The following is a 20,143-nucleotide window of genomic DNA, read 5'->3' as shown; positions in this document are numbered from 1 at the left end:
TGATGGGGAGGAACGGCCTCCCTGATCTGAACCCGAGTGGTGTTTTGTTATTGGACTTCTGTGCTAGTCACAGTTTGTCCATAACAAACACCATGTTCGAACACAAGGATGTCCATAAGTGCACTTGGCACCAGGACACCCTAGGCCAGAGGTCGATGATCGATTTCATTGTCGTATCATCAGACCTCCGACCGCGTGTTTTGGACACTCGGGTGAAGAGAGGGGCAGAGCTGTCAACCGATCACCACCTGGTGGTGAGTTGGATCCGCTGGCGAAGGAGGAAACCGGACCGACTCGGCAGGCCGAAACGTGTCTATTGGGAACGTCTGGCAGAGCCCGATGTCAGTGCGGTCTTCAACTCCCACCTCCGGGAGAGCTTCTCCCAGATCCCGGGGGAGGCTGGGGACATTGAGTCCGAGTGGACCATGTTCTCCACCTCCATTGTCGAAGCGGCTGCTTGGAGCTGTGGTCGCAAGGTCTCTGGTGCCTGTCGTGGCGGCAATCCCCGAACCTGGTGGTGGACCCCGGAAGTAAGTGAAGCTGAAGAAGGAGTCTTAATGGGCCTTGTTGGCCCGTGGGACTCCCGAGGCAGCTGATGGGTACTGGAAGGCCAAGCGCGCCGCAGCCCGAGCGGTTGTGGAGGCAAAAGCTCGGGTCTGGGTGGAGTTTGGGGAGGCCATGGAGGAGGACTATCGGTCAGCCTTGAGGAAATTCTGGCAAACCATCCGGCGCCTCAGGAGAGGAAAGCAGTGTGCCACCAACACTGTTTACAGTGGAAGTGGGGAGCTGCAAACTTGACTGGGGATGTTGTCGGACAGTGGAAGGAATACTTCAAGGATCTCCTCAATCCCACTGCCACGTCTTCCATGGAGGAAGCAGAGGCTGAGGTCTCAGAGGTGGACTCGTCCATCACCCAAGCTGAAGTCACCAAGGTGGTTGGCAAGCTCCTCGGTGGCAGGGCACCGGGGGTGGATGAGATTCGCCCTGAGTACCTTAAGTCTCTGGATGTGCAGGGACTGTCTTGGCTGACACATCTCTGTAACATCGCGTGGCAGTCGGAGACAGTACCTCTGGATTGGCAGACCGGGGTGGTGGTCTCCCTTTTTAAGAAGGGGGACCGGAGGATGTGCTCCAACTATAGGGGGATCACACTCCTCAACCTCCCGGGGAAAGTCTATTCCAGGGTACTGGAGAGGAGGATCTGACCGATAGTCGAACCTCGGATCCAGGAGGAACAATGCGGTTTTCATCCCGGTCGCGGAACACTGGACCAGCTCTATACTCTCCATCGGGTGCTCGAGGGTTCATGGGAGTTCGCCCAACCAGTCCACATGTGTTTTGTGGATCTGGAGAAGGTGTTCAACCGTGTCCCTCGTGGTATCCTGTGGGGGGTGCTTCGGGAGTATGGGGTCCTTTGCTAAGGGCAGTCCGGTCCTTGTATGACCGAAGCAGGAGCCTGGTTCGCATTGCCGGCAGTAAGTCAGACCTCTTCCAGGTGCATGCTGGACTCTGGCAGGGCTGCCCTTTGTCACCGGTTCTGTTCATAATTTTTATGGACAGAATTTCTAGGCGCAGCTAGGGGCCGGTTTGGGGACCACAGAATTTCGTCTCTGATTTTCGCAGATGACTTTGTCCTGTTGGCCTCATCGAACCTGGACCTTCAGCGTGCCCTGGGGCGGTTTGCAGCCGAGTGTGAAGCGAGTGGGATGAGGATCAGCACCTCCAAATCTGAGGCCATGGTTCTCGACCGGAAAAAGGTGGTTTGCCCTCTCCAGGTCGGTGGGGACTCTTTGCCCCAAGTGGAGGAGTTTAAGTATCTCGGGGTCTTGTTCACGAGTGAGGGAAGGATGGAGCGTGAGATTGACAGATGGATCGGTGCAGCGTCTGCAGTGATGCAGTCGCTGTACCGGTCTGTCGTGGTGAAGAAGGAGCTGAGCCGAGAGGCGAAGCTCTCGATTTACAGGTCAATCCTATCCTACCCTCACCTATGGTCATGAGCTTTGGTTCATGACCGAAAGGACAAGATCCCGGATTCCAAGCGGTCGAAATGAGTTTCCTCCGCAGGGTGGCTGGGTGCACCCTTAGGGATAGGATGAGGAGCTCAGTCACCAGGGAGGAGCTCGGAGTAGAGCCGCTGCTCCTCCGCGTCGAGAGGGGCCAGCTGAGGTGGCTGGGGAATCTCTTTCGGATGCCTCCTGGACGCCTCCCTAGGGAGGTGTTCCGGGCATGTCCCACCGGGAGGAGACCTCGGGGAACACCCAGGATACGTTGGAGAGACTATGTCTCTCGGCTGGCCTGGGAACGCCTCGGGGTCCCCCCGGAAGAGCTGGAGGTGTCTAGGGAGAGGGAAGTCTAGGCTTCCCTGCTTAGACTGTTACCCCCACGACCCGGCCCCGGATAAAGCGGAAGATAATGAATGAATGTGCCCCATGTGCCCACCCTACTGCATCCTTCAGACTAGAACTACATCTGCAAATGGACGTCCATCAGTCCTGGTGCATCTATAGCCTGTCCGTCCATGGGAGTGGATCTCTCCTTCACTGTGGTTCTCCCCGAGGTTTCTCCCTTTTCCCACTGGGTTTTGAGTTTTTCCTTGCCGAGAAGGAGGGTCTAAGGACGGGGGATGCCCTGGACACTACTCATTTTCTTGCTGTTTATTTGACTGTTGTTTACTCCAACTGCCTCTGTAAAGCCCTTTGAGATAACCTTGTTGTGATATTGGGCTATACAAATAAAGTTGAATTGAATTGAATGAATGAATATTAGTGTGGTTTCACTGTTTAAAAATTACCACTCCTGGGGTGATAGTAATAATAATAGTATAATTACAGCTTTATTTATATAGCACCTTTAAAAACAAAGTTTACAAAGTGCTTTGACAGACAAAGCAGAGGGCACAACAGCAGGATAAAAGATCCAAGTAAAAACACTAAAACAGAAGCAACACAATAAGAGAGATGTGTACAGCAAATGCAAAAACATGACCCTTCGAATAAATTAAGTGGATCAGAGTAAAGAGGGCAGGGATCATGTAACATGAGGCTGTCAAATTAATGCAAAAATGAAGAAATGAGATAAAATACATGTATGAGAATATAAATTAATAATCAAACAGGATAAAATTTAAAAATTAAAATTACAAAGGGACAGACATCACATCAAAAGCAAGTCTATAAAAATGTGTTTTAAGAAGTGATTTCAAAGATGTCACTGATTCCACAAGCCTTATCTCCTCGAACAGGCCGTTCCAAAGTCGAGAGGCCCTGATGGAAAAGGCCCGGTCACCTTTCAGTTTAAGCCTCGGCTTTGGAACAGCCAGGAGCCATCTGCCCCGAGGAGCTGTGGTGGGCATCCTTTATTTTCATTTCTGAAAGGTGGAAACCCAATTGACACGCATGAGCCACTGTGTAAATGCTGCCACCACGGAATTCAAACAAAGGGGGAGAAATACCACGAACCTAGCAAAGCACCTTCGAGACAGGCACTCAGATCTCTTTAGAGAATTCAAGGTGAGTTCTGTTATTCAGCATTAAAAATTTGACATACAATATCATCAGGGCTCGACATTGGCACTGATCCAATGGCCCGACGCAGTTTTTACAGTCTTGCCCATTCGGGCCACTGCCGATGCAATATGTTGACAACAAGAAACTATACCAGCAGTCACTAACAGGCGGACCGCAGTCCGGGTCCGGACCCAGAAGCCATCCCATATGGACCTGGACCTACAGCCGGTGGTGGAGCGCTTGTATTTTAACCGGTGCAGCTTATGGGAGAGTAGATGGGGAAACACACAGACCAATTGCATGCATGTAGAGACATCCCATGTGATACAACTCAGCCAATCACGCCTGCGCATTCAAAGCACTAAAAAGTGTGACTGACAGTGCAGAAAGATGAGAGTTAGAGGCAATAGCAATATTTATTTCTATGCAAATACTTGAATGTGCGGGAGACTTTCGTCACCAATTTTTCATCAAATCTGTAAAACCTCAGTCATATAATATCATATGGTTGCACTGCCGCTGCCATGCAGCAGCGCAAACCTTCGCTTCCCACAGTGCACATCACAACAAAATTCCAAAGATGCCAGAGTTACCTCCCGGCTCTGTTTGTAAATGCATGGTTTGTTTATGGTGGATGGCACTTCGACATTGTTCACCGTGAGGGAAGAGATTCAGGTGAGTAATCACAGAAAGACTTATGGATTTGTGATACTTAGGCTATGACTGAGGTTTTACAGATTTGATGAAAAATTGGTGACCAAAGGCTCCCGCACCTATAAGGTATTTGTTGTTTAAGTTTAATTTTAAAGTTTAAGTTTAATTTCTTGGTTTTTTTTTTTTGGTTTTTTTTTACCATGGTAAAACTTTGGTATCGAGAATTGTGTGGTTTTCGTGGTATCGGCATGGACTACTGAATTTTTGGTATCATGACATCCCTACTAGGAACATGACAATTTGGTCGAATTATTGTGCTTGTGTCTTTTTCTTTAGGACATCCAGCACTTATCTCCTGCAACAGATTTCTATAAGAAGCTGGCTCTGGACTGCTCAGGCCAGCAGGTGGCTGTAGACCTGTTCCTGCTCAGTGCTCAGTACTGTGACCTGGCATCGCTTGGTGAGGCCTTACCCTCAATTGTATGGGAAAGAGAAAATGAGATAGTGGCGCTTACTGCAGATTTTTCGTGCTCTGGTTAGGCTACCGTACATTTTTTAGACCTAACATTATGACTGTCAGTTTTTTTGGGTAAATTTGTAGTTATGGACAGTGTCCCAAAGGAAATTTGTAGCTCATCTTCCAAAGGTGGGTAGACTGATCAAATTCAGCAGAATACCGGAACACCTGAAGTATTTTTACCTGTCATAAAATTGCATGATTTTGACTAAAAAGCAACTCAAGTTGTGAGTATATAAACTCCTTTTTAACGAGCAACTGAAATGAAAAGCACATTTCAGTCTGTTATTTGAAACAAGGGAGCCAAAATTGTGAGGACTCATCTTTATTGAGATCACATTACAGAGGTTTTTAGAGGGAGCCTTCTTCAATTTTTGTTAACCAGAGTTGTGTTTTGAAATTATGCTTAAAAAAAAAAAAGAAAAAAAAAGAAAAAGGGGTAATTGTACAGTAGAGCATGTCAAAACATTCTCTTTGTAAATTAGAAACTCAGACAAATAAGGTATGATTTTTTTTTTTTTTGACCGGACACCCGAACAGGGGGAAAGTGGGGGATGGATGGGAATGTGTTTCTGTTGGTGTAACCTGATTACCTGGCTGTCTCATCTGTCCCCTTGTTTGTTCACTGTCTCAGGCTGTATATCTAGATACTCGGCAGGAAGTGTTTACTACTACCCCTCCTATCACCACCAGCACAACCCTGCCCAGGTGGAACGATTCCAGAAAGATCTGAAGAGATATTTAACCAGGAAGATTGGCTTTGAAGCCGTCATGAGAATACGCTGCACCAAAGGTTAGTTGGCACATGAGCTGACTGTAGCCTTCAGATTTTGTAACGTGGTCTAGTATGTTCTGTCAGAGAGACTTGTAATAAAATGTCATTTTAATTTTTTTTTTATATCTAATATGTACTCCATTATTCTGGAACACTTTACAAAAGATGTTGCAAAGATTTCACTTTATTTTTGTTTGCACTTTGCTTCAGTCCCTCTAGATTGATTTCCTTAACTTTGCTGTCTCTGCAGGTTTGTCCATCCACACGTTCCATGGGAACTTCTTCGTGCGCTCCACAGATCTGTTGTCTCTTCCCAATGTGAATCCGGATGCTGGCTTTGCTGTTCAGATGTCCATCGAGGAAAACCTGGATGACATGCAGGTTGTCTCTTTCCAGGCTGCTCTGCTTTACACCTCCAGCAAAGGTAAATACAAACTTACAGAGAGCAAATATAGGGTTACTTTAAAATAATTGTTCCACTGAAAAATGTTCCCTCACTCTTTATTACAGGAGAACGGAGGATCCGAGTCCATACTTTGTGTCTCCCTGTGGTTAATTCTCTGTCAGACATCTTCGCTGGAGCTGATGTTCAAGCCATCACTGGGCTGCTGGCATGCATGGGTAGGTCCTGCTGAGGGTTTCAGACACACAAGCTTGAAATTCCAAACTGGAAAAGCAAATAATGACAAGATGCAACAATTGATTGGCAGGCGAACAGCTCAGTTTTCAGCTGATCAGTTTCACTTATGTCTGGCTCTTTACACATATGAGTTATACAGTTGAGCACATTGCAGACAGTGATGTTACATCTACACACAAACATGTTATCACCGTGGAAATTCTTCACTGAGAGTTAGGACATGTAAAGAACCAAAAAGAAAGATTATTGGTGACTTGCCAAGTGAAATTAATGTCACGCATCTCTGCTGTAATGATGCCAGGCTGCTAAACTCCACTAAATGGCACCGTGTAATTGTCCATCTGCTCCCACTATGGTGTTTATGTAGCAATAACATGTTACCAGGAGGAAACTTGGAGCTCAAGTTCACAAATTCAGACAAGCCACAAAGAAAGAAAGCTGATTGTTCTGCTGTTTTGTAATGGATCTGCTAAATTATGTTATGATCTTCCTCAGCCCACACACCTCCACCAGCATTCATAGAACATAACAATAACATGGGATACATAGGATTTTAGTCAACATAAACCTTTTTAAGTGACCTGGTGGACTTAGTTTAGAGATTTGTTTGTGTTAAAGTCTAAGAAGGTCCTGGTGCAGTTTGCGAGAAAATATCCAAGTTGAACATTCAGTTGAATTTTCACAAAAATACCTGGCTGTACTGTCAGTCAGAGTACTTTAACAGAAAGAAAATCAGAATTGGCCCATATCTGAATCAGCAGGTCAGAATCAGCCAAGAAAACAGCACTTTGTACATCTCTAGTTATATGAGGAAAGGTGTTTTTGAAACCCGTGATGTCAGTTAAACCAGTGTTGGTCATAATAATTAAATGTCATTTAAGACTATTTGCATTTAAGATAAAAACACTTGAATTATTGTCTCATTTTCCAATGTTTCCTTTTAAAGTCACATGACCCATAAAAGGTTCTGTGTCATGAACAGTTTGTCCTGACCCACATTCAGACAACCCTACTGTGTGGGCCTCACATGTAGTCAAATGTAGAAATTGAGAATGGAATATTTTGTGTTAAGTTTTGACATGTGTCAATCACAGTTTTCTAAACTTTTCTAGATGAGATGTTAGATGAATGTTTTCAGTGTGAGTATTTGTCAAGTTTTATGTGTGTGTGCGTTGAAGTTGGATCAACTTACAAACTGATAAAACCATTACTCTGAAATTGATCATCATTGTTACATTAAAAAGTCTTTGAATTAGCCGAGAGCTAAATCATAGCTGGGTTTTATCCACTTCTCTGTTATGAGCAGTGACAGATGGTGATGAGTGGCGACAGCTGTGGTTGCCGAGCAACCAGCATACACTGAGCATTTAGATCTGTCAGGCTCATCTTACATCCACCTCCACCTCGACGCTGCCTTTTTCTCTTGTCCTTGAAATACGTAGAAGACATACTGACATTCAGTTCAGTTCATAACAAGCCTCATCTGGAGGAGAGAACCAGTGGTGCAGCTTGCCGTAAGGCAAGACAGGCAGCTGCTTGGGGCCCCTAAGCATGCAGGGGCCCCCAAAGGACCAACAGACTTGACACAAACAGTCTAAAGAATACGTTCACTACACAGCGGGAGTGAGAAGTTGCAGTAAAAACTAGCTGTCTCAAATTCTCTGAAGGGGCCCCGTGAGTCCAAATTGCCCCTCCCTCACCTGTCTGTCTCTGTTAGAGTAAGATAATGCATGCAGGTTGTGTGTGTGTGTATATATATATATATATATATATATATATATATATATATATATATATATATATATATATATATATATATATATATATACATACACACATATCTATATATACATACACACACACATATCTATATATACATACACACACACATATCTATCTATCTATCTATCTATCTATCTATCTATCTATCTATCTATCTATCTATATATCTATATATCTATCTATATATATATGTGTGTGTGTGTACTGCTTGGGGCCCCAGGGGACCCTTCTGCGCCACTGGAGAGAACAGAATGTATAATTGTTCTAAACCACATTATTATCTTGTCATATTTTTTTAAGGTGGTAGGTAAGTATCCCATAATATAATGATTTGACACTAGTCTATTATTTTATTATGCTCTCAATTAATTGATAAGTTTTTGGTCTATGAGATATCAAAATGTCAGTCAGTGTTTACCAAAGCCTGTGATAACATCCTCAAATCTCTTGCTTGATCTGCAACCCAAAAATATTCACTTTACTGTCATAGAGGAGGAAGGGGATCAGGAAATACTCACAGCTGGAGTCCAAGTTAAAAGCCAACCAATGAAACCATTATACATGGTTGTTAGTTAATTTGATAGTTGATTAGCCAGTGCAGCTCTATTTGACACAGATCTGTGCTTCTGTTGTTGCAAGGCCTTACTATTAAGATGCAATCAGTGTTGAATTGTTGCAGATTTTTTTTTTAAAGTAGCATTCAGTGTATGTGGAATTTATGCAACAGGAATCAACCAAGAGGATCAATAATCATTTATTGATTCATTTTGAAGAACAAGGGCTACCCAGAAAACTCTCACAAACACACACAGCCATTGAACACACTCACGATTGTTACTTACAAAAGTGAGATAATATTACATTATATAATTAGGATTTTTCTGTTCTTTAAGTCCTCTCTTGAGACTTGTCTTTTCCTTTTCCTCAGCTGTTGACCGCTCAGTGACAGCCAGCCTCAGTGATGCCAGAGATGCAATGACCAACGCTGCCATCGACTCACTGGCTTCATACCGGCAGTCAGTGCTGACCATCCAGCAGCCTGGCCTTCTGGCTCCCGCCTGCCTCAGACTCTTCCCCCTCTATATCCTCGCCCTGCTTAAACAGGTCAGCTTTTCAGTCACAAAATAATTGCTTTAGTTGTAGACAGTTCTTTGTGATTCACTTCAGTAAAGTGTTTTCATTTGACGCTGAGTTTCAATTTGCAAGCACTGCCATTGAAACTAATGTCATTTATCCATCTGACTTTGTTCATGTTGAAATGAGAGAAGCCCATCTACTTTAAACAAACCTCTTATTCTTAAATACCAAAATGTAGACTAACCTACCAGGACCACATACTATTACTTATTTTAATATTTAGTTGTAATACTTCAATATGGAAAAAGGTAGTTGATCCAGAAATCTGAAATTTGAATAAAAAGGATTTTGTAAAAGTTCTTGTAAGTATTAAATGAAAGTATCCTATCTGAATTTTTCTCTTAAATACAACTTCTCTATTAAAAGTATTTGTATTTTTGGTTTGCAAATCTGCAAACAAAACCATGTGATCAAATAAATACATCTTCTGTTATCAAAATTTCTATGCTTTAGGGCTACAAAGTTAAAATTTCTAGCGTTTCTGTTAATATTACTTTGAAGAAAGTTCAGCAAAGGACTAGGTTGAGAACAGCACTCAAATTTGGAAATTTTGTTGGAAGTTGGAAGAAGTCACTGAAAAATTCAATTCAGTTTAATTTTTATACCACCAATACAGATCAATGCCTTAGAAAGTTTATATAGAGAGGAAGCCCAACAAATCCTCCAGAAGTGAGCCCACAGGCACAATGGGAGGGAAAAGCTTCTTATACAGCAGAATAAACCACAGACAGAACTGGGCTTTGAGTGGGCAGCCTCGACTGGCTGGTGTGAGTGGGAACAGGAGAGAGAAAAGAGCAACGAATAGCACAGACACTTGATGACAAAGGAAAACACTGAACAGGATGGAGTCCAGAACCAAACATCAGGAGTAAACAGCTCTACAACCAGATATACTTGGTGTAAGGAATAGGAACAAAGAGGACGGAGAAGGAAAACCACAAACTATGAAAAAGCGAAAACAAAAAGTTAGTGACAACGATGACACATATAATACATGGAGAGAGATGGAGTGAAAGGAAAAAAGCTACCAATAAACATCTGCTATCACCCAAAATAATCACTATGGCTTTAAATTTCTTTCATAAAAAGGTTTTCAGTTGTAGGTTCAGTAGTAAATTTGTTGTCAAAACCTGTAAAAGTCCTGCTTTTCTGTCTCCATATACTTGAACTGCATCTTTTCCATCTTCACCTACATTTACTCTTCTGTTTTAGCTAATTTTCTAAATCATTTCAATAATTGTCACTTAAATTTACGTCAGATTTGTTTATATTTTAACTGTGACAAAAACACTTAAAAACTACAATTGTAAACCAAGCTGTTGGGCCTTCATTGATGTTTCATGTGTTTTTGTGTGTGTGCACCTTGTAGAAAGCCTTCAGGACGGGAACTAGCACCCGGCTAGATGACCGAGTGTTCGCCATGTGTCAGCTGAAGTACCAGCCGTTGGCCTACGCCATGCTGATGATCCACCCCGCTCTGTACCGAGTTGATGATCTGACAGACGAGGTGAGGCCGATGAAATTGATATGCCAGTGGACATGGTTGGTTTCTCAAATGTTCATATTTCAGAAGCAATAAAGGAAAGGGAGGCTTTAATAAATGTCAAATTTGTCTGGAACTGAGTCTTTTTTTTTCTCATTCCTGTCAATCAGGGAGCTTTGAACATCAATGAGCGGACCATCCCTCAGCCTCGTGTGCTACAGCTGTCTGTGGAGAAGCTCAACAGGGAAGGAGCCTTCCTCATGGACACTGGAATGGTATGGAATATTTAGATCTGCTCTTAGAATTATCAGCCCTCAGAAGTGTGGCCAGTTTATTTGGGAATGGACCCAAAAAAATCCTTCAAAATATTTTTAAATGAAGAAACTAGTAGTCCTTTATGATGGATGGATGGATGGATGGATGGATGGATGGATGGATGGATGGATGGATGGATGGGATGAGGATGGATGGGTTGATGGATGGAACTTCATGGTGCTGTGATAGATCATCGCTACAAGTACGTGGAAAGAAGCTGATAATTGTAAATGTGTTTACAAATGCTTTTGCAGATATGTTAACATCTGTTGTAACATCTTTTCTCCATGGAGCTAAGCATAAATCACTATAAATTTAGACATTGTTTTTTCTTACCCTCATATTATTTTTAGTGATTTAAATTTTGTGCGTGACAGTACAGTCATTTCCATATCTTGTGTTTAAAGCTTGGAAATTCATCCCACAGCAAACTTTGTGGACTTGTGCACCGATCTGTCAGTGCAGGGCGGATGTTTCTGCAGGCAGGGCGACACTGAAATAACAGATGTGTAAACATGTTTCCTGGCTGTTGTCAGTACATGTCCTGTTCTATCATTCAGAGTTGGACAGATTTGTCATCGTAGTGGTTTATAATATTAACAAGCAACCATTCAGTGTATAGCATTCCATCCTCTGAGCCATTAAACCCCATGTCCTTGTTGCTTGGTTCTAATGGGCCACTACACCACTTTTAAATGAGTGGTGGTGCCAAGGAGGGAATGGGATTGGCCTTAATTTGCAAAATGTTGCAATGAGTTTTTTTTGGTTTTTTTTTGAAGAACGGTTTAGGGTGGGTCTTGCATTTTGGCTAAGGTAGGCCTGGGTGACATGGTCAAAAATGGTTTCACATACATTTTTAAGCTGTTTGTCCGTAAGTGAAAATTGAAGAAACCCTATGATTATTTGGGTTTTAAAATATTTGTAAGAGATGTAAGATGAAAACAGTGCAATTCACCCCTTCAGTCTCTGAGTATGTTATTTAGTACTTTGTTTTGATTTATTGTGAAATCCAGCGTACAATGTTAAAGAAAAGTAGAAAAATTTTGAGTTTTGTGATAACAATAATCATTTTATTGCCCAGTCCTTTGTGGACTGGGGGAGTTGGTTTTAAGCATTAGACAGACTACAGGGTTTTATATCACAAGAATTTAAAGCTCAGTCATGAGGTATCCCAGCTCATTTTCTTACGTGTATATAAATGTTTACTGTTTTCTTCCCAAAGATAATGTATCTGTGGGTTGGACGGAACTGCAACCCCAACTTCCTCACACAAGTCCTGGGTGTTCCCAGCTACACTGCCGTGCCTGATAACCTGGTAGGAAACCTCAGACCACACACTAACATGCACTAACCAAGACACTTCCTTCCTTCTTAACTTTGCCTCCAGCAAATGTCTGTCCAAGATATTTTAATTAGAGCATAATTATCACATCTGTACATATAGTACACCTACTTTGATGGTCATCTTGTTTTATTTCCTGATGGGAAAGTTTGACTGTTGCTCTTTTTGTAGTACCTGCTTCCAGACCTGGACACTGCTGAGTCTCAGAGAACTAGAGCTTTCATTGGTTGGTTGAGGGATCAGAGGCCGTTTTCCCCCACCCTGCACATCATTAAGTGAGTGACAGATTTACTCTGCGTTTCTGTCCCCCCTGCCTCTCACTTTTCTTGAAATTTCACACTACAGACTGTAAGAGATGTATATGATGGCCAAAATTTAAGGCTGAAGTGTGTGTAAGTAGTATGTCCGGACAGTTCAAAAACAGGAGGGCCCACCAAACAGTGATTTCCTGTATCAGTCCCCCTGTATTTCTCTACTGTTACACTCCTTTAGGAGATACATGGCAGATTCTATGGAACAGGTTTTCCACAGGACACATTGAACATTCAGGAGTAAAATGGCATTTTTCAGACAAATCCTTCTGGAGAGATCTGGCAACATAAATCTCATCTCATTGAAGTAAAAACTTGCACAGCATGAAGTAAATGTTCATTCAAATATCATAATGTTTGGTCCCAGTAAAAACATGATATTATTCAACTACTTAAATCCATCAGATAAAAGAAAGTTAATAACAATTTGATATTCACAGCGCTTCTGTGTGCACCCACTTGGAAGAGAGGAAGTGTGCCATTTCATACCGTTAGTGTGATATACAGCATGGTGTCTGTGTTTCTGAGGATCTATGTCCTCAGTTGTGTGCATATTACATACAATCCTTTGAAAGGTCAGCTGCAGCACCAACTCAAAATTTTAAAAAAAGAAGAAAAAAAAAGAATGTGAAATCAGATAGAGGCTTAGCTATTATTAATACCTCTTTTTGGGTTTGCTGGTGGTTTGCGAACCAGCTTAAAGGTACCTCCACTTATTGTACAGACTTGATGCATACTCGAGCCACACTGGTCACCGGCAGTATTCTATGGTCTGTTACTTAAGTATTACAGGCTGTTAATATGAATAACAAACTGTAACTATAGACTAGATTATGAATTCAGACTAGGGACTTAATTTTTAAATCAATAAAATGCTTTTTAAACTCATTCGCTGCATAATTATTGCTTTCTTTAGTAAGTAATGGTGTAATGATATGCAAGACAATTTACATGAAGCTGGTTATTAGGTAGTCAAGATTCTTCTGACTGTTTTGCATCAGTCTTATATCAACTGGTTGGGGTTTATTTCACAATGATAACCAGCTCGCTTTACATTATCCTTTACCCACTGGACTGGGTACAGCTGAGGAAAAGGAGTATCATCAGACACTTAAAATGAAGGGAGGAGCTCATTTTGTCCTCTGTGTGGAGAAGTTAATGCCAGTGAACAGATTTTACATATTTTAGGTTTGGCACTGAAGCTTGTCTTGTCTTTACATAGTTAAAAAAAAAAAAAAAAAACAAGCAGCACACAGGTTTCAGAATGGCATTTTGGCTTGAATAAAGTAAATTTCATCTCCCTTAGATTTAACAGGTTCCATCTGACAACTTTAGAAATATGTAGGCTTAAAGTTTTCACACCTCACAGAACCACACTGATCAACAGAAGAGTTGTCTTCTATGTTTCCAAATATGAGGCGCTCTGGATTTTGATATATACGTGTCTGAATCTTCAAGTTACATTTACCTTAGAATTGTAAAGCTGTTCTTTCAAAAGCAAGCAATAACAAGAATTCTCTGAGTTGTGAATCAGCCTTCGCCCATAAGTAGATGGGAATGGCTCCAGCGACACCCGCCCCCCCCCCCCCGTGACCCTAGTGAGGATAAAGTGGGTTCAGATAATGAATGAATGACTTAAAAATAATTTCCAGATATTAAAAGCATAAGATAAATTCTCAGCAAAATTCATTCCGTTTTTACTTTATCCAGAAACAGAAATGGATTAATCCATAGTTTAAAGCTAAGGCAATTCTAAGCTCAAAAAATGTCCAAACAAATAACCACAGTGTTAGTTTTTCACTAAACTCATAGCAGAAGCAAAATAAGACACATTGAGATGTCATTCAAAGAGCACCACTCAAATGATGATTAACGATGTAGAAATGATAACATGGTATTTATGGTCATTTTCAACAAATGTTTTAATGCAGGAGAATGAAGATGATTATCAGGATTATCCCAGTTAATTGTTATGAAGCAATTTTCTAATAATTATGACAGGCCTACATAGTTCAGTTCAGTTTATTTGGAATATGCAACAAAACAAACAAGATAATCCTACTTTAGTCCCTAGAAATAAAACAGATTGCAAGAAAACATGAAAACAAAATATGACTTCATTCACATATTCGAAAAGGAGTGGGAGGAAGTGTAATTTATTTAACCCAACCCCTTCTCTACAGTCTATCCTTTAGCTTCCCGTCAGTGTAAGGCTGTATGAAAAATCAAATCCCTTGGATCTTTTGTGAATCTTTCGTGAGTTAACCCCACTTGTCATTTTCACATACACATACATACATACACATCTGTATTGACATACCAAAAAATAAATGAATAAAAAAACTTAAAGGTTGTGAATGACCCGAGAGATTATTTTACTGGTTCTTTAAAATAAAAGTTATGTAGGAACTCTGGCATGCAGCACAGTGGCATAGTGGTAAGCACTTAGTCCTCGCAGTCAAAAGGTTCTGTGTTTGATTCCCTGTCAGGCCAGGGCCTTTTCTTTCTGGGTGCAAGTTTCCTCCAGGTCAGTGGCCTTGACCCAAAGCCCTGATGACCTGCAGTTGGTCCCAGAGCGCCTTCAATGTTTTCAATGTGTTAATTGCTAATGCTATTGCTGGGTGCTATGTGTACTGGGTAAAATAAACGGACCTATGGGGATAATAAATTGAGTTAACCTTAATGACTTCATTGAGGAGAGACCAGTCAGACTTTTACATGATCATTCAGACTCTTAAAATTCCGTGGTGTTCTTTCAGGGATGAGAGCCAGCTGAAATCCAGCTTTATGCAGAACATGATTGAGGACCGGACAGAAGCGGCCCTGTCGTACTACGAGTTCCTGCTCCACCTCCAGCAGCAAATCTCCAAATAAACCTTCAGTGGGACTGTTGGACTTCGAGGATCCCTGTATGTGTGTATGTGTGTGCGTATATATGTATATGGAATGTGTGTGCCTGAAAGTGGTGAAAGGCAGAATCTAGAATCCTGTTTTGTCCAGCTGTGGTCCACCATCTCTCTGAGAAGACCCTCATCTGAGCTGAACTGAAGCAAAAATGACATCACTCGAATAGAACCATGTGACAGACGAGGCGAGGATGGAGGGAGAAGCAAAAACAAAGAAAAAAAAAATCAATGTTGATGATTATGTGGCACTTTTCTACTCAGCTGAAGCAAAGCATTGGAAGAAAATGAACTGTAATCCAGGATAATGATGATGATGATGATTATCTATGTCAATAATCGAATGAATCAGTGTTTATTCTCATAGAACAGTGCTGTCTAACAGAGGTATCGTTCAGATACAGTCCAGGCAAACAGATGTGTGGAGTTTTTTTTGTCAAAAAGCACAGTTGTTTATACTAAAGTAAGTCATGTATGTGTGCTTAAAGACTAGGTTTCTTGAGATTAGTATGTCTGCGCTCAAAGACTGTTAAAAGTGGGTGACACCTGGACTATTTGTAAACACCTGAGCTCTAACAACACTCTAATATCATACCTAAAGGACAGAATGTGTGTGTTTTTGTTTTTTTTTTTCTTTCAATCTCTGTCATTATTATTACTATTGTGTGTCGAACAAAATCTGTAGACGAAGGTGTTTGAAGGCAGACGGACCTCACTGTCAACCGCTGCCTTGAATGTGCCACAGTGGAAGAAGGTCGTTTTGTTTTTTTTTTTTTTCTGATCTGTCCTTCACATTCTCTTGTCATCTTGTCACTCTTCGGACATTTGTAATTTCTCAGACGTCACCGTTCTGTTCTGTTTAGTTCTTACCCCCACCTCTTTCACCCCAGTTGTTTAATTTATGAGACTCCCAACATTAAATTCTATAATTGCCTTGTATGGGAACTCACTTTTTATTATAATTGTCTGTTAAAAGGCAGACTCTATATATGAAATATTTTAATATAATAGGATAATGGGACATTCTTTAACACAGACATAACAAAGCCATTGTGATCTTTTAAACATGCTTATTGATACCTGTATAGTGAAAAGACTGTGTTCTATAAAGATTAAAACAAAATGCTGATTTTAGTATAAACATTAAGGTAAAATGATACTGAAAAAATAAAATGTTTGGGACTTTGTAAATGTAGTTTGTGTTTTGGTGGGTGAACTTTTTCATTAAATGAAAGCAAACGCTACAAAGATTAAATAAGGAGTCTAACTGATATTTGGTTCGTTTCATGTAGTTTGTATGTAATATAAAGCAAAAATGTATTTAGTGCCAGACAGATCTGCTTTGGTCTTCATACACTTTTCTATCTTTCATAAAAGGTTCTACATGAACACAGCCTGTTTTTTTTGTTTTGTTTTGTTTTACATATTTATTAAGGTGTGGGGTCGAGGCTTTTCAAGTAATGATATTAAAAGACACATTTCTGTCTTGGCTTTAACACAACTGACATTTAACAACTGAACATGAGATTAACGTGCAGCCTCGCATGTCATTTTCTAGACAAATGGTCTATATTTTAGATTTTTAGATACACTTTCCCCTACTGTGGTCACTAATAAGCATAAGGTCACTATATGTGTGCCAATACCCTGCTAGACCAAAATGTCACATTCAAAGATTTGCTTAATCCACCCGCTTTTAGCTTTCATCATGAGAAGCTTTCACTGTGGCGTTGTTTTTGCCACACATTGCTTATGCAATGTCACAACATATATATTCCATCCAAAGTTGTATTAGTTCTTGTCCCAGATCTTGCATTGGTGATGAAAAGCTGGACTGCTGTGTAAAGTCTGCATCATATCCTAAGATTCTTAATATGGTTCAGGTCTGGACTCTGTGAAAATGATGTCTTGTGCTCCCTGAACCCCTCTTACACAATCTGATCCTGATGAATCCAGGTATTGTCATCTTGGAAAATGTTTGTGTCGTCAGGGAAGAAGAAATCCACTGATGTTCAGGCGTGGTCATTCAGTATATTCAGGTTCATCTGACCTCATTTTATGGAACCAGACATGAACAACTGAACTAACCCCAAATTATAACACTGCCCCCACAGGTTTGTACTATAGGCACTATGCATATTTGGTAATCACTTAATCCACCTCTCTTCTGACCCTGATACACCTCATCACTCTGGAACAGGGTCAATCTGGACTCATCAGATCACATGACTGATGAGCTACTCACTGCATCAGTCAGGGTTAGAGAAGTTTTTGCAGCTGAGATACAGTAAGAACAACAAAAGCTGATTGAGACGCTTCTGGGTGAGCATATTATGCACACTTTGCACTTCACGTTATAAAGGGTCACATTATTTTTTACAATTTGTATTAGGTTAGAATTCAAAAGTTGTTCATTTTTGCATGATTTTCAAAATTTTGACCCAATCACTAAAATCAGCACATTGTAATCAATGGAAAATTACTACACTAGCACTCTTCTCTGGAGTGAGTAAAAAATGCACATTGACACATTAAAGAACATTTGACCCAGCACAAAAAATAATAATGCATATTAACCAATGTTGCTGTTAATCACTGGCATATGCCAGGCTGCCAAAATCCTAAAATGAGATATAAAATTTTTATGTAGCATATTGAAACAGGTTTTTTGCATCAAAAAAATATGGTTTGTTTACATTACAAATGTGGCATTTGAAGGGTTAAAAATATGACAGTTATCAAGTATTTGGTATTTTTGTTTGTAGCTCAACTTGATGAAATACAAAGAAGTGTAAAAAAAAAAAAAAAAAATTACAGACTGTATGAGAGAAAAAACATGTAGTTTACCACCACCAGAGTGTGAATGTCTGAGTGAATGAATAATGGATCCACTGTACATGCTTTAAGTTTGTGTTAATAGAAAAGCGCTATATAAATCGAATCCATCATTTTATTACTGATACCTCTGTATTTCGCATGGCTTTGCTGAAGTCATCAGTTGTAAACACAGTTTTTCTAAATTTACAGTTAAAAATGTATCCAATGTTGAAAAGTAAAGTGAACAGATGTGAAGCCATGTTATCTCCCTGCATTGTTGAAGTATTTTAAAGAATCATCAATTTATTAATGAATGTCAGAGAAATGTATAAAATATGAAATGGTTAAAATAATGTTCCTCCAGGAAAGATAGGAGGGGACTTAAGCCTTAAATTGTGGACAGCCTCGATGCAGAACAGAATTAAATGATTCCAAGGATCTCAGTGAGTAAGGGGCAAGGGTTGAAGCTTCAGCTGAACACTTTGATTTCTGACCCCTCAGACAACACCCATCAAGAATTTTCATTCATCTGGAGCTGATAGAACCCCAGAGTTCAGGATTACTGTGGAGAACCTTTGTCAGACACTACAATGTGGAGCCTATTGTTGCCCTAACACAGCAGACCTTTCCTGGAAGCTGCTTTTAGACCAAATTGTGACTAGTCACATCCTGGTTGCATCACCTGTTTCTAAACGTTTTATTTCATTAATTTAACTCATTATTAGTCGATTTTCCATCTTTGTCTTGAATATATTGTAGCTTGCACGTGAGGAATGGATGCATGTTTACTAGGGCTGTCAAGCGATTAAAATTTTTAATGAGATTAATCACAGGGTTACTGTGGATTAATTTTGATTAATCACGATTAAATATCATACATTTTTAATCTATATTAATTGTGTTTCATTTTGCATGAGCAAACAGATTCAAGAAAGAAGGGAATAAATATGCACTTAATGTGTTTATTAAACACCTTCAACAAAACAACTTGAAACAACTGTTCCATCTTGGTTTTTTTGTACTGAAATTTCTCATCCAGAGGGCCAATGTGCTGTTTAACGTCTTCCATCTTTATGGGTTGGTTCTGCTGCCTGTCACTCCCAGATCAACTACCCATTTGTGCACTCCACTTGGACAAACTGCCCAAAATGTATTGCCAGAGATGTGCAGAGTCATTCTTTGCTGCAGATGAGTTAATTGCATTAAAATTTTTAATCAGATCAATCATGATGATGGATTAATCCACGTTAACATGTTCATTTTGACAGCCCTAACATTTACACATTTACAAATCAAATGAAGCCTACAAGACAAAACATTTCCATACTGTTCCAAGTTTTTTTTTTTTTTTTTTTTTTTGTAATTTCAGGTTGTAGATTGGTCATTTGAAATAAATATATATTTTAATAACATTATGTGACAAGGTTCCTCAATGATGATTATGTTCAAACACAAATTAGAATTCATCCAACAGCAGCAAATTTAAGTTTACTGAATTACATAATTTAAGACTTAACTCTTAACTTAAGTCTGTTTATGAGTTGCAAAACACAGGCACACCACATTTTCAAAATGTGCTGTCAGTCAAGGGAAGTACATTTTTGGTTTAGCCTTACTCTTGCAAAGGACTGCAGAGGTAAGTGAACAATCTGTGCACTAATCTGGAATGTGTACATTTTGTATTATTCAAATACAGATATTCACCAAGGAGCATAAGTGAAATCAAATCAAATGAACAAAAATATATTAGAAAAAATATTTTCTACAGAACCACTGGACTGATCTAATGCTAGAATCAATAGGTTCCCACAGTAAGCAGCATATATATATATATATATATATATATATATATATATATATATATATATATATATATATATATATATATATATATATATATATATATGCTGCTTACTTATATATATATATATATGTGTGTGTGTGTGTGTGTTGTGTGTTGT

General features: G+C 40.2%; 1 protein-coding gene across 2 annotated transcripts in view; it reads left to right on the top strand.

Moving 5' to 3' along the window:
* sec24a (SEC24 homolog A, COPII coat complex component) overlaps positions 1 to 16,754 on the top strand; it is a 69,456-nt gene extending 52,702 nt beyond the window's left edge. For both annotated transcript variants that reach the window (XM_030153425.1, XM_030153424.1), the window contains 10 exons: positions 4,497 to 4,620; positions 5,312 to 5,470; positions 5,703 to 5,876; positions 5,963 to 6,073; positions 8,803 to 8,978; positions 10,381 to 10,518; positions 10,665 to 10,769; positions 12,032 to 12,124; positions 12,323 to 12,426; positions 15,222 to 16,754. In XM_030153425.1, coding sequence (XP_030009285.1) covers positions 4,497 to 4,620; positions 5,312 to 5,470; positions 5,703 to 5,876; positions 5,963 to 6,073; positions 8,803 to 8,978; positions 10,381 to 10,518; positions 10,665 to 10,769; positions 12,032 to 12,124; positions 12,323 to 12,426; positions 15,222 to 15,336 — 1,299 coding nt within the window. In that variant the 3' untranslated portion in view covers positions 15,337 to 16,754. The remainder of the gene's footprint in view (positions 1 to 4,496; positions 4,621 to 5,311; positions 5,471 to 5,702; positions 5,877 to 5,962; positions 6,074 to 8,802; positions 8,979 to 10,380; positions 10,519 to 10,664; positions 10,770 to 12,031; positions 12,125 to 12,322; positions 12,427 to 15,221) is intronic.
* Positions 16,755 to 20,143: the final 3,389 nt, after the last annotated feature.

This window comes from Sphaeramia orbicularis, chromosome 14, assembly GCF_902148855.1.
Source record: "Sphaeramia orbicularis chromosome 14, fSphaOr1.1, whole genome shotgun sequence".
Lineage (NCBI taxonomy): Eukaryota > Metazoa > Chordata > Actinopteri > Kurtiformes > Apogonidae > Sphaeramia > Sphaeramia orbicularis.
The sequence above is the reverse complement of the archived record's forward strand: the minus strand, read 5'-3'. Positions and strand labels throughout refer to the sequence as shown.